Raw genomic sequence first — 14,256 nt, forward strand, 5'->3', positions numbered from 1 at the left:
TTATTTAGCTCATTATTTTTGTCTTTTCAGCAGCTACCTGAAGTTCCTGGCAGTAAAGCCGTCATGGCAGACCTGGGCTGCAAAAAAACCAGCGACTGCACCGTCTCCAGGCTCCTCAGCGTAGTGGAGAGTGAACTCCGGGCTGGGAGAGACAAAGGAGACCCCACGGAGAAACAGCTCCAGGTTGTCTTGGAGGATGCCACGCTCTGGCAGAGATTCAGGGAAGTCACTAATGAGATGATTGTGACCAAGAATGGCAGGTGAGTGATCTGCTCAGCACTGCGGGCTCACTGGAGGTGACAGCCAGGGGGGTTAGGTTCTAATAATAATAAACTGTGTGTGCACACTCGAGAGAACTGCAATGAGCACGCCAGAGTTTTTAGGGGACTGCAGCCTTGCAGTCTGCTAAAACCAGTGTATGAACAAGGTGGGGTGACCCTGCTTTCTTCTGGTCACTGCCAAACCATTCCTCCTGTGAAGCATGCTGGAAAAAATATATTGACTAACTTACGATTGCACAAAAAGGAAACTTTTGCAAGGGAATACCTCTCGAAACCTTTGGAATGACTTCTTATGCTAATAATCATCATTCTGTATTAGCAAGTCCTCACCTGTAGGTTTCAAATTACTGCACAGAAGCAGATTGGGGTTGTTATCAAAAGCTGCAGTTCCCATCCCTTTGGCCTTGGGTATTAACAGCTTGTACAAGCAGTCTGTACCAGAATGGGTGCAAGAAAACTGCTCTCCATGCTCTGTATGCATGTGCAGTCTGAGTTGCATGGTCCCACAGTCGTTGCTGGTGCCCTTAGAAAGAAGTGTGGAATATTGCTTAACATACACAGTTTTAGAAGGACAAAACATTGTGGTATGAATGGATCACGTCTTACTATTTGGGGAACACAGAAAGGCACAGGGAAAGAGTGAAAAATCTGGCGAGAAGGATGCTAATTCTGAATCAGGCACTGGCTTGCAGAAGGCTCTCCACAGAGTTTATGCTCTGAACTGGGCGGCAGCAGAGTCCAGCCCATAAAATCCAAGCAGCTACCAGAATAAGATTTGCACAGTGACACTAAGGTTTTTATTTAATTTATCCTTGCCAGCCCTCTGCTGCTCCCCACCTCAGCCGCTCCCTCAACATGCACATATTTTGTGAGACCTCTGAGGAAATCCACATAGAAGAGAGGAATTAAGAGACGGAGAGAAAGATTTACTCATGTGGTGTGAGTTTTATTAATTTTGCAGATGTTGATTTAGCAGAATTTGTGGATGAAATTACTGTTGACTGTGGCTTGATGAGGGAGATAGATGAAAGCAGTAAAAATGAAAAATCTGGTCTGTTGGCTCGGCAAGGTGATTGTGCAGAGAGAAGTTTCCTTCCCGAAGTACCAGCTCTTGGTGTAGGAGTACCTGTTGCCATTCTGATTCCTCCTAATAACTTACACTGATAGAAATCTGCTGCTGAGATTCTCTTTAGATCGTGAAACTGCTTTTCCTTCATTTGAATTGATTTCAAAACTGCTGTTAGGCTACAGCAAACTTGTAAGTGGACTTTCACTTGCTGTGCTGTTGCTTAAACTGGCTCCTTAGCAGTGTAAGTGACTAAAAATGACCTAAGATGGGTTTGCCTCTGATTAGTTAAATTGGTACAAAGAATCACACTTTACCAACAGGGTTTTTTCAGTTTATTTCCTTGCAGCTAATGAAAATCTTGACTTCATGCTGATGCTGGTTCTTTCTGAAATGTCAGGGTGAGTGTATAGATAAAATCTTTTTATAACGTTGATAAGGGAATCATTCGTTATCTGAATATGCCTGGGTACTTTTTATTTCAATCACTGCCCGATTTTTTTATTTTAACTTATATACTCCTTATCAGCCTGATTCTACTTTTCGTATAGCCAGTGACATCTCTAGATATGTCAGTGAGAGCAGGAATATGTTCTTTATGATCAAACTACAGCAATTTCAAAATAAAAAATTAGAAAAATATGTCACAGAGTCATTTGCATTAATCCTTTTAACATAGCTACTGTAGCATCAGAGACTATGAAAAAGGATCTCTACATTTCTGAAAGTATCTTTCATCAAAAGACACAACAGCAGAATAAAACAGAGAAAATACAGACTGTGGCCTGCAGCAAAGAACTCTGAACCATGCTATTCAAAAGGAGACAAACTTGAGACAATTTCCTATCAGTTCTGAGTTTTTCTCAGGTTCAGGATTCTTCAGTGATTGTCTCCAGAGAGATTCTCAGTAGAAAAAATATTGATCTTATTCTGCTGCTGCTAAATGAGTACAACTAAACCATTCTTGCTGAAGGGTAGATTAATGCTTTCGAAAACTGTATTCTACAATGAAAGAGAAGAGTCAGCCTGAACTTTTGTGTGTGAAAACTGAAACAGTTGATGTGAACAGACGCATTGTTAGCAAAGCTCAGAAATTAAACAGAAACCTGATACAGGAGTATCCCAGAGAATGAAAGTCTAATTGATTAGTGATCCTCAAGTGTCAAATTCTAGCATGCACAATTCTATCTGCTCTGAGTCACCTCTAATTGGTACCGAGGGTCCCAAAATGTCACAGTTAGATGATCTTCAGTGTTAATATACAAATATGTCTCTGTGGCTGTATCATACATCATTATGAGAATCACCTGCCTTAGCAATACGCCTAGAGGAGACAGATATATTCTGAACAGGATAGACATCATTAAAATTAAACCATGTGCTGTATCACAAAATACATCCCAACGGGTGCAGCTGATGCAGTGGGAAACTCCTATTTTACTCAGATCTATTGTTTTAGATTGACACTTCAATATCGAATGCACTGTTACCTGACTGAGTAGGTTTTCCCTCTCAGTGTTTATACCATATTAGCTGGGCAGTATCCTGAGACTTTGTAATCCCTGTTATTGCCTGGAGACAGGAAGGTGCCACTGCTCCCCTCTGTGTATGGGGAAAATCCGTAGGGGATCAGTGCAGGCAGCCATGAGTGAGGGAAAAGAAGCCCTTTCCAGGCTTGAATGCTAAAGCAACTTTACTGGTTACTGCATTTTCAAGTTTGATATCAAACATCTTCCCACTCAAGGCCTGTACTGTGGAGTAATTGCAGCACATTTGCTCTAAATAAATTGAAGAGGCTGAAGTGCTCATCTATTGCATCAATGGAGGACGTGTGTTCACCTACCTGAGCATTGAAACAAACATTCTGACTGAAACAAATTTGGGGAGATCATAACTTGCCATGCCAAAAGACAGATTTTAACAGTAAAGCCACTTAATCAGCAGAACATATTAGGTGGTAAGTTCTCCATTGTTAGAGCCTGTACAGCCAAAACATGCTGGTCCAAGCAAGGCAGGGAATTACTGGGTGTGAAGCTGGTTAACACAGGGAAGTGCTCTGATCTTAGTGCTACAGGAGGTTAAAATTGACGGTGACTGTATTCTCTTCTGGATTGGTCTATAGGACCTTTGGGGATAAACTTGAGCCTCTCAGATAAAAAGGCAGAGCAGCCTGCCTGCATTGTGGGCAGAGGAATCAACAATCTGTGTGTAACACAAACAGCTCTGCGCAATCTAGTGAAATTGAATTTTCATGTGGATTAATTTTCCCCTCTTATTCAATTTCAGCCATGTATCCAAATGTGTTACTTTGAACATTGACTGGGGGAGATCTAAGTGTTGGAAGGAGCAATGCCTCCATACTTTTTTCATATCCCAGCTTGGTAGCTGGTGCATCCTGCTCAGAAAGGCACATGTAGTGTATAAATCCTTGGCTAAACTTCTATTTAATTAGAAAGGTCATGGTTCACAGTACCTTGGAGACCAGTGAGGAGGGCTGTTCCTCAGGGGTCAGTACTGCGACTGAGCTTTTCATTATCTTTGTTGGTGACAGGGGCACACCCTCAGCAAGTTTCCCAGCAACCCCCACCTATGTGCTCTGGTTGACATGTGGAGGGAAGGGATGTCATCCAGAGGGATCTAGATAAGCTTGAGAGTGAGGCCTGTGCAAACCTCATAGAGTGAACTTTATGGTTCTGCATTAAAATGCAGGCTGGGTGGAGAATAGGTTCAGAGCAGCCCTGAGGACAAGAACTCAGGAGTGTTGGTGGACAGGAAGCACAACACAACACAGCAATGACAGCCCAGAAAGCCAAACACATCCTGGGCTGCATCTAAAGCAGTGTGGCCAGCAGGGTGAGGGAGGGGATTCCCACCCTCTGCTCTACTCTCATGAGACCCCACCTGGAGTGCTGCATCCAGCTCTGGGGTCTCCAGTACAGGAAGGACATCGACCTGTTGGAGCAAGTCCAGAGGAGAGAACCTCTCCTTTGAGGAAAAGCTGAGGGAGCTGTGGTTGTTCAGCCTGGAGAGGAGAGAGACCTTACAGCAGCCTCCCAGTACCTAAAGGGGGCTACAAGAGAGCTGGAGAGGGACTGTTTTATAAGGACATGGAGTGATGCAAGGGGTGGTGAGGTGCTGGAAAAGGCTGCCCTGAGATGTGGATGCCTCATCCCTGGAGGTGTTCAAGGCCAGATTGAATAAGGCTCAGAGCAACCTGGTCTAGTGGAAGGTGTTGGGGTCACCAATCCAGGGACTGGGACAAGATGATCTTTAAGGTCCTTTCCAACCCAAACCATTCTATGATATCTTCTTCAGTAGTGCACTGACCCTGTATCAGCAAGTATTTAAATTAGATGAAAAATCTCAAACTTCTCAAATTCTGTCTTTTCCTGTCAGCAGAAGATGCTGAATGTATGCAGCAAAAACCATATAAAAGTATCCAGAAAGGTGAATAGGATGTCGTGGGAGACTGATTGTTAGCAATTTGCATTTGGGAGTCACTAGAGAGTAAGACTGCAGGGCCAGAGACTTCCAGTCCTTTAAGCCAGCCTGGAGTTTCAGCTCTCTTCTTATGTATTTTGGATGTCTTGTACGGCTGCTTAAGCCTTGAGAGATACCTTACCTTAGCCCCATGGCTGTGGACCTCAGGCCATTCCTCTGGTTGCTTGGTATACTCTCTCTGTAGCCATAGAGAAAAGGAGCTCAACGATTCATTGGCCTTCATTGGCATTTATGGCCCATAAAAACGTGGCATGGAGAAACGGCAGTTGCCAGGAGAGGTCAGTATGGAGGTGTCTGGGGCAGGGAGGCCAGTTACTCATGGAACAGGAATGGAGGAAGTGATATGTAACAGCAATTACATATATTCCTTGACAAGCTAAGAAGCTTAATGAATAGGATACCTTTGCTGGATGACACCTCTATTCTGATGTCCACACATTATTCCCAGCTCCTGAAAGTGTTGGAGTCCTACTAGCTCTACTGCTGCAGACTTCAGGCACTGAGGTGCCAGTTCAGAGTTGTGTGGCATTGATCACAGGCATTGGGACAGAAAGAAAACCTCTGAAAGACAAGCTGTGAGCTCCTGCAAATCTCCTTTACAAAAGAAAAAAAAAATTAAATGAAAGGGGATTGAGAAAAGGTGGCACTGGACCTTTAGGCACAAAAGGAGCATTTTCCCAAAACTAAACAAAGGCTGGATTTCAGTTTTAAACATATGAGATAGCGAAAGGCTGGGTAGAAGTTTAGAGCTTGTGTGTAAGACTGAACTAAAAGCAAAAGGACATGGTCAAACTGGTGATGTCAGGGAATATGGAAGTATGGGACCAAATTACTGGAGAAACTGCCAAGTCCAAGGTCTGATGGCAAGGGTGGATTGTAGGAAGGGAGGATGTTTTTTTATTCTGAACTAGTCAGTGAGCATCTGGAAACAAACATACTGAGGAGAGTCTTTCAAGACCAGTTTCCAGCGGTGTCCCGTTTTTCTGTTTCCCTGGCCAGGCGGATGTTCCCTGTTTTGAAGATCAGCGTGTCGGGCTTGGATCCAAACGCCATGTACTCCTTCCTGCTGGACTTCGCTCCAACTGATGGCCATCGCTGGAAGTACGTCAATGGAGAGTGGGTGCCAGCTGGGAAACCAGAGCCACCGAACCACAGCTGTGTCTACATCCACCCCGACTCTCCCAACTTTGGGGCCCACTGGATGAAAGCTGCCATTTCCTTCAGCAAAGTCAAACTTACCAACAAGCTCAATGGGAGTGGGCAGGTATGGCCTGATGTTTCCACATCACCTCTTGGCTTCAATTGCAAGCACCTACCAATCAAGAAATATCAAGGGTGCATTTATGTAATTATAGAAGCCCTTACAGGCCTCTTCACCCACAGATGCCAATTATTCTCTGGAGGCCAAATGTAAACAGGGATAAACAGGCCTTAATTGGCACTTTCGGATTTTAATGGACTTCTTGATGTTAAGAGAGATAGAGTGCTGTGGTTTACTTAATCGTCAGGGGTCTTTTCAGAGTTGGTCTTGTGTGCTGGGGATTTTTACATAGGACTTCAGAGAAAGGGGGGAAAAATGGACATGGGTATTAGGTTTTTGTTGTGTTCCCCAATGTTGTTTGGTGTAAGTGGAATGTTGGCAGGAGTCAGATGGCAGAATAAAAGGCTGCTCCTAAATTAAATAATTACTATGTCTGCTTCTGCATCATGATAATTATCAATATTCTATTGAATCAGCTTTGGCCTTTGGAAAGAAACCACATGTACCAGAAATAAGTGACTTTCTCTTTGAAACCCATAAAAATGCAAACAGGAAAATTAGTTTTGTTTCATATTTTATTTTTGATGATGCATCTAAAGGCAAAATGTTGCACAAGACCTTTTGTTCGCTTGTTTGTTTTGTACAAAACTCCTACGGTGGATGATACTTGTCAGCCCAGAATCAATTTCTTTCATGTAAATGTTATACGTTCTCAATCTGTTATTTCCATTAGGTTTGTGAGGTACCTCTGTAAGCTTAGTACTCTAATGAGGTAGGAAATTATCTCAGGTTTTACAGATAAGAGAACAGGAAGATGATCTGACTTTTCCTTAGTCATATGTAGAGCCAGCACACAAGAATTATTGTAGACCATAGAACAGGATCTGAATTTGCAAATGCTTGCCTTGTGTCCAGGATCTCAGAAAAGTCAAAAGCCTCAGAAAAATATTCATGGAGGGGAAAAAAAGCGACAAGAAACTTGGAGGGTCAAAGAGTCCCTGGGGAAAAAACAGGGAAAGAGTGTGTGTATATATATGAAGGAGAGGAAAATAGCAGAAAGCAGGAGAGGAAAAGCCATGTGAGAAACAGAACCCAAACAAAAGTTACTACATAACGAATAACTGAAGCTTCCTTTGCTTTCTTTTGAAATCATGACCACAGTGTTAAAGCATGTCCCCGCTCTGTGCTTCAGCCGCCCCTTCTGTGAGCATATTAGAAAGTAATTGATGATTATCAGTGCTTTATGCTAATAGCTATATTCTTTATTTTATATATACATATATAGGTATATGTGTATGTATTTATGCATACATCACTTTGCAAAGTACAACCTTAAAAAAATAATCTTTTTCTTGCACTAGAGCAAATTAAAGAACCTAATAGACTTCCTGGAATCAATGCTGTTCACAGCTTTTAGTGCCAAGTTAGATGATCTGCCAAGGCTTGTTTAGATACACTTCACCTTGCCCAGAGAGGAGACTGGATGACTGCCTTGGCTTCCTCCTGGCATGTTTTCTGTGATGGTGATTCTGAGCCTTCCAGACAGCAGAAGCAAGATAGGGAGTCCTCTGAGCCGTTTCAGCAGCCTCTAGTGCAGTGGAAGCCCAGAGGTTTGAGGGCCATAGCTGCTAGCACAAATACTCACTGATGCTGCTGCATCCAAAGCCATAAATACAGTCCAGTGAAGCCTCATTGTTTTCAGCCCTGTGGTCATTGCAGGCACCTGCCCTCCTGCCTCAGCAGTCACAGGCTGGGGAGGTTCAGCAGTGACAGCAGCTCTGCCACAGAGCCAGGGGGTGGCTGTGAGGTACCAGAGTGGCACTGGGGGCTGTCTCTGTGTTTTGTTTCCTGCAGATAATGCTGAACTCTCTGCACAAATACGAGCCCCAGGTGCACATAGTCCGCGTAGGAGGCCCCCACCGGATGGTGATGAACTGCTCCTTTCCTGAGACCCAGTTCATAGCAGTGACTGCCTACCAGAATGAGGAGGTAGGAGGGTGCCACGCTGTGCTCTGCTCACCACCCATGAGGTCTGTTAGAAACTCATTGACTACAAGACCAGTGTGCCTTTTTCTTGTTTCCTCACCAGTCCCATGCAGTGTAACACTCTATCCAGTTGAATACTTTGTCTTTTCTCTGCAGTAGAACATTGACTAATCTTATGTCTGGATCCAGTACTAAGCCAGCTTTAGTTTAATATCCTGCCACAGCTGATCCAGAGTGGTCCATCTGCCCCAGCACCCCAACCCTTTACTGGGGAAAAAAAAAAAAAAAAAAAAAAAAAAAAGCCAAACAGCCCTACAGCCAAGCCAAATAGCTTTTTTCCAGCAATAACTGATAATTATAATGATAACCAAATCTCTCCATGTTCCCTGTAATACATACAACTGCAGAACAACACAATACTTCATGGGAAAATTTCTGCCCTTGAGGGACGCTTTGGATTGTAAGAATTGCTAACTCCTGGGCCACATCCCTTAGCTAATGGTGCTGCAGATTTTATTTGTACTTGACAGGAATTCAGTGTTTAAACCCTCTTGAAAGGGTCCACCATTCCACCAGATTTACCAGACCAGCTCATGCCAGGCTGCCCCAAGTGGTGTTTTGCCTGTGGCACTGATCAGTGCACAGCAAAGCTGTCTCCTACCCAGTCCTGGAAACATAAAGTGTGGGGATATATTTTAGGCTAACCCAGACAATTCCACTCAGATTACTCTGGAATATGTTTTGTCAAGTTTCTATTTCAAATTTCCTTCACTAACATGCCTTGTTTTCTGCAAACTCAAGATAACAGCTCTCAAAATCAAGTATAATCCCTTTGCCAAAGCCTTCCTGGATGCAAAGGAAAGGTGAGTTCATCTTTTCTTTTAATGATCCAGTAGCTTTTTGCTGCTGATACGGTTAAAACTGTGACATCATCATATGAAAGATAAATTACATAACTGATTCTTGTTTCTGCTGTCTTAAATCCAGAGCCACTCCAATTACATTGCTGGGGAGACTATATAATTATTACAATATGTGCTGAAGGGGGTTGACATGCTCTTGGGGATCCTGGAACTTATCTCTGTCTGCACAGAAAGCCTGAAATGAGATGGTGTGAGCTTCCCCAGTAGTGTTATACCCCAGACATGTTCACTACAGTGTACTTGCACTCCAGTGAATCCTGTAATTTGATAGATTGGGGAGAAAAAATGTTAACTCCAGGTGTCAAAAAGCATGGTTGAAGTGAAATTGCAGTGTAACTGTAATGTAACTACACTGCTGCTATTAAGTCTGTGTGATCATTTATGATGGGTTTATTAAAGGTAAGATGTCAGAGATGCTTCCATCAGAAATTAATTGTAGTTTATCTTGCAACATTTTCCTTGCATCACCCACGTTAATGCACAGTGGCATCCAAATGATGCATCCCAGCCCATAATTTCAAATTAATTTTGTTTGGACCTGCTTTATCTTCTGACATGTGAAGTGTCCCATGTACCTGCAGGAGAATCTGTGTTTCCTTTCATTCCTCTCACCACTTAAGAAGCTGCTAAGTGTCAGGGTTTCCAGCTGGGGAAGGGGGAATGCTGCATTCAGCTTACCTGCAAGCAGGAATGGTGCCCATAGGCAGATTTAGAATTCCATGTTCAGCTCCCGAGTATGGCACAAACTTAGGAACATTTTTGTTTATGTCATCAAACAAAAGCTCCTGATTCCTTTATGGCAGAACGTAGGAAGGTCTGCTGCTGCCTAGCAAGGTTAAAGAAGAGGGATTTCCCTCCTTTTTTACTCAATGCTCCAATTTTTAATGAATAGTTCTAGTTATAACTTTTGTAATTTTTCAGTGAGAACACTTACCACTAAGTATTTTGCTTTTCAGAAACCACTCTAAGGATGCTCCAGAGACAGTCTCTGAGGGTCAACATGTGACATATTCTCACTGTAAGGTTTTTGTTCATGTCGGCTGCAAGTTTTGTGAGATATGATGGGTGCTGGGAACCTGGGCCTTGCTTAACTGTTTCATACTCATCACTTACTGAGTCCTGAATTGTGTTCATTGAGAGGAACCCTTAAAAAAAAATGAGGAGATTGAGGAGACCTCACAGTAGGAAATAATGTGAGAGGTCCTGCAAAAGGAACATTTTCCATACAATCCAGTTTTTCAATATTAAAAGGAATCTAGAATCAAGAAGATATATGACATCTTAGGGGCCTTCTTACCCCTTTGGTTTTGTATTTGCGAATGTTTTTGTCACCTATAAAATTATCTTTCATAGGTAAACAGGTAAAAAAATGAAGGGGAGCAGAAGTTGCATTTACTTTACTGATAGCTTTTCTTTCATTTGTTCTTTCATATTTGTGACATTTTCTGGTTGCTTTCAGGTCTTGTTTTGAGAGTTGGTGGGTTGGGAAGGGGGTGGAGGGTTGCTATGTTTTCGTCAGTTGTTTTACAAAGCAGTAACTTGGAATCTGCTCGGTATTTCTGAGGCACAGCTGATTCTGCAAGAAGGCTGGTTATTTCTTAGTTGTACTGTAGCACTTCAAGGCAGCAGTAGTAATAGTTCTGTTCTCGCTTTTCCCTCGAAGTGGGCGGCTGGTTGATTTCCAACCCAGATCCAATGTGTGCCTCGGGAAGCTCTAATTACCAGTACGGCGGACCTTTGCCTCTGCCCGCCCCGCAGGCTCCCCACAGCTGCGAGAGGTTCTCATCCCTGCGAGGCCACCGCGCTGCTCCCTACCCACCCTCCTGCATCCCGAGGAATCACTCCCCTACAGGTGAGCACTGCTCCGCTGCCTCTGCCTGCCCGCCCCTTGCCGTAGGTTAGCACAAGCGCTGCAGCGAGCCCGAGCTGAGGCTGGGAAAGGGCACGGTGAGTCCCTGGAACAGCCTGCACAGAGCCCTTTGCGCACCCAGGGTGACTGAGGCAGCAAAACAAGAGGTACCAAGAGCTGGGCGCGCTCTTAATGATAAACGAGAGTGCATGCTCGTGCTTTCACTACAGCTTCCAGTTGCACAAAAAGAGCATTGCAGGTCTTCTTTCAGTGTCCTGTCATGATGCAGTTGAGCTCTCAAGTCAAAGCAGCTCTCAGGCAGGAGCTGATGAGAGGCAGAGGCATTTTGGTACTGTCAGAACATCCTTTGAGTCCCTTTCACTTTCTAGATCTGGGTGCAGAGTTCCAGAATTTGATTCTACTTTGATCAGAAGAAGTGGGTCAGAGAGAAGAGTAGGGGTGAAGTAATTTGCTTGCTAATTATAATTTAGCAAGGCTTCCTGTTTAATGGAAGTATTTATCATAGAATGGTTTGGCTTGAAAGGGACCTTCAAGATCGTCTTGTTGCAATCCCCCTGCCATGGGTAGGGACACCTTCCACTAGACCAGGTTGCCCAAAGCCCCATTCAACCTGGCCTTGAAAATTTCCAGGAATGAGGCAGTATTTATGAAACTTCATGAAGTATTTTAGCTCAAAATATAAGGAAATCTGTATCAAAATATTGCCTGATATATGTCAATTATGAAAAACTATTAGTCAGGCTTGCAAAAATGCAAATCCTGTGTCTGTCATGCTGTACCTTCTCATGTATCACACTTGGGATTGCAATGGCACCTTGCTGCTCTCTAAATGAACACAAGGGGATTTTGCCTTTTTCCCTGTGGCTGGAAATTTTGTCCTATTACCTGTGGTTGGGGACCTCATGATCAGATTGCTGCCTTAAGCCTGTCTGTTTTGCTGTCTTAAGACAATGTCTGTAATTGTCACTGAGGATTTGTTTGTTGCTTTTTTTTTCCCCTCCCCAAAGTTAACTTACTGGAGAGCTCCAGCAATAATCTTCAGGTATTCTCAGGACATGACAGCTGGACTTTGCCATCCTCTCCACACAGTAATTTGCTCTCAGTGCCACACACAAAGGGAGGTGCCAGTCCTGGACCGAGGTAAGGTTACAGGAAACTGTTGGTACGAGGAGCACTGAGGCTTGTAGGACTGTTTTGGTGATTTGCCCTTTGTTTCAAACTTTAATCAATGTCCAGGATTTGAAATGTGCCCTAAGTGGCCAAACAAGACTCCTTGGCAGATCTTTCTTCTGCTCTTAAATCTATGGGAGCTTCATTTTTCCCCAGCACTGCTGAAAACCAGGATCTTGGAACACCCACAAAGAACTCTGGTCTCTACAATCTGTGAACATTTTAAAACCAAATTATTTTTCTTCATATATTTCTCACTAATATCTAGCATGAAATGAGGATCCTATTCTAGGAGTAGATGGAATTTGGACCCAGAAAATCAATTAATTTTCAAATATTTTCTCTTCTTTTCCCCAAATGAATGAATGAATGCAATAATTTCTTCTCTCAACTTAGGTGTCAGGAGAATCAGCTGCAATTTCAAATGCAGTGTTACTGATTGAGTAGGTTTTCTTCTCAGTGTTTATACCATCGTAGCTAGGCATTCTGCTGAGACTTTGTGACCTCCCTCACTAGAAGCTCTTCTGACTCAGTTCCTGAGATGGGAAGAAGTCACAGAGCCACATAAAAAGATCCCTAAATTTTGAAACTTCACATAAACTTGTACATTCCTCTCCATGCCTCCCTCCAAGGTCACCAGGTGTGACAGTTGCCAGTGATTTTTCACTTAAGATCTTCAAGGCTGATCTAGTTTGGTGACTTGATTTGAATAGCTGCCTTTGAACAGACAATGAAATTGATTTTACTGTGGCAAGTCTTATGCTGGCTAAATGCTTTGAAATAAGTCATTCAATCTGTGCTACTTTTTTTTCAGCCACTACCCTTGCCTGTGGACAGTGAGCAACAGTGCTGTGAATGTTGCCAACCCAGGAAGCGAGGTGAACAGCAGCCCTCCAAGCGTGTTTTTAAGGGGCAATGTCCCCTTACCTGCTGCATCATCAGTGCAAATCCCTCTGCAGGGAATGGTGTCTGGCAGCATGGAAGCACAAGGGGAAGGCACTCTCAGCAGGCTGTCTGACTCCACGTGGACATCCTCACACTCCTTTTAATGGACAGGCAGCTCCCAAGGGAGGCTCAGCCAACCAAGAGTGACACAAATGGCAAACGACCCGTGAGGAGTGCAGCGCAGAGCAGAACGTATGCAGGAAAAGGACTTCATCACTTCTCCTAATGTACTTTTGTGTGCCAGCTAAGCCAAAATGCAAAGGCAGGAAATATTATAGGAACCAGCCTGTTACTGCAACTTTTATGCATCATTCAGAATGATGTCCAGAAAGAATCTTTTTAGTTAGCTTTGCTTCTATATCACATTAAAAGTGGTCAGAGATATGGGACTGAGTGAAGCAGACATGGCAGCTGGATACTTGCATGTCATTTTAGAAGTTCCTTCTGTAACTAACAGCCAAGTCCAGGGAAAATTGTGAGCAAGTTTGTAACTGGCCATTTGAAGGGGCAGCACTGCTTTAAAACCTCTTACATAGAGGTTTTCACAATACCTGAAACTAAATCCCTTCAGGGGATGAAATTAGTCTGACATCCTAATGCCACCTGCATAGAGCATTCTCTGTCCCCTTCCCTTCTCCAGCTGCTGTTTGCTGTGTGTGTGCCACGGGGACAGTGGGCACACTCAAGCTGTAAAAGTGGCTGCATTGTAGCAGCAGGGTGAAGGGCAACTGATTTAGCATTTAGAGTCTGATGTTACAGTCTTTGAAACGGAAAGTTCCAGTGTTTTCAATATGTGCTATTTTTGAAAGGGTGGAGGGAAAAGAATTATAAAAAAAGATTTCCACTTTGCTTCAGCTATACAGTACAAATAAACTATGAATACATGTTGTGTTATCTCCTCAGTGCCTTTCCAAGGTGTAAACACACACATGGTCTTTCTCACCTAACAACCTCTGAGCTATTTAAAGCAGCACTGCCAGAAGCAAGTTGACAGAACAGGAATTTTCTATTCCTTGTTAGCTTACTGGGTGTAAGCTCCTGGGCATGACATTTCATGTCTTCACACCTGTTTCCCTTCTCATTCTGTCTGCTTCAGCTTCCTTTTTCAGGCTATGGCTTTTCCCATCCTGTGTGAGTGTACAATATTTAGCACAGTGGAGTCCAGATCCTGTATGGGATTTCTGACTACTACTGTGATGCAGATAACAACAGCCATCCCCCAGTCTTCCCTGCCCTTTCATGTACTCCTCAGG

At 43.5% G+C, this 14,256-nt stretch overlaps 1 protein-coding gene across 2 annotated transcripts; it reads left to right on the top strand.

Moving 5' to 3' along the window:
* Window positions 1–48: 48 nt before the first annotated feature.
* On the top strand, window positions 49–13,949 carry TBX19 (T-box transcription factor 19). Of its 2 annotated transcripts, none has more exons than XM_066177352.1 (8): window positions 49–260; window positions 5,848–6,112; window positions 7,964–8,098; window positions 8,897–8,958; window positions 9,975–10,036; window positions 10,682–10,870; window positions 11,896–12,028; window positions 12,873–13,949. In XM_066177352.1, exons 1-8 carry the CDS (start codon window positions 64–66, stop codon window positions 13,105–13,107), a joined length of 1,278 nt encoding a protein of 425 aa, XP_066033449.1. In that variant the 5' UTR covers window positions 49–63; the 3' UTR covers window positions 13,108–13,949. The 2 variants fall into 2 exon arrangements, with proteins under 2 accessions (XP_066033449.1, XP_066033448.1); XM_066177351.1 differs by having other exon boundaries at window positions 64–260; window positions 10,769–10,870.
* Window positions 13,950–14,256: the final 307 nt, after the last annotated feature.

This window comes from Chamaea fasciata, unplaced genomic scaffold (assembly GCF_029207755.1).
Source record: "Chamaea fasciata isolate MVZ Bird 193981 ecotype frontalis unplaced genomic scaffold, bChaFas1.0.hap1 SCAF_2, whole genome shotgun sequence".
Lineage (NCBI taxonomy): Eukaryota > Metazoa > Chordata > Aves > Passeriformes > Sylviidae > Chamaea > Chamaea fasciata.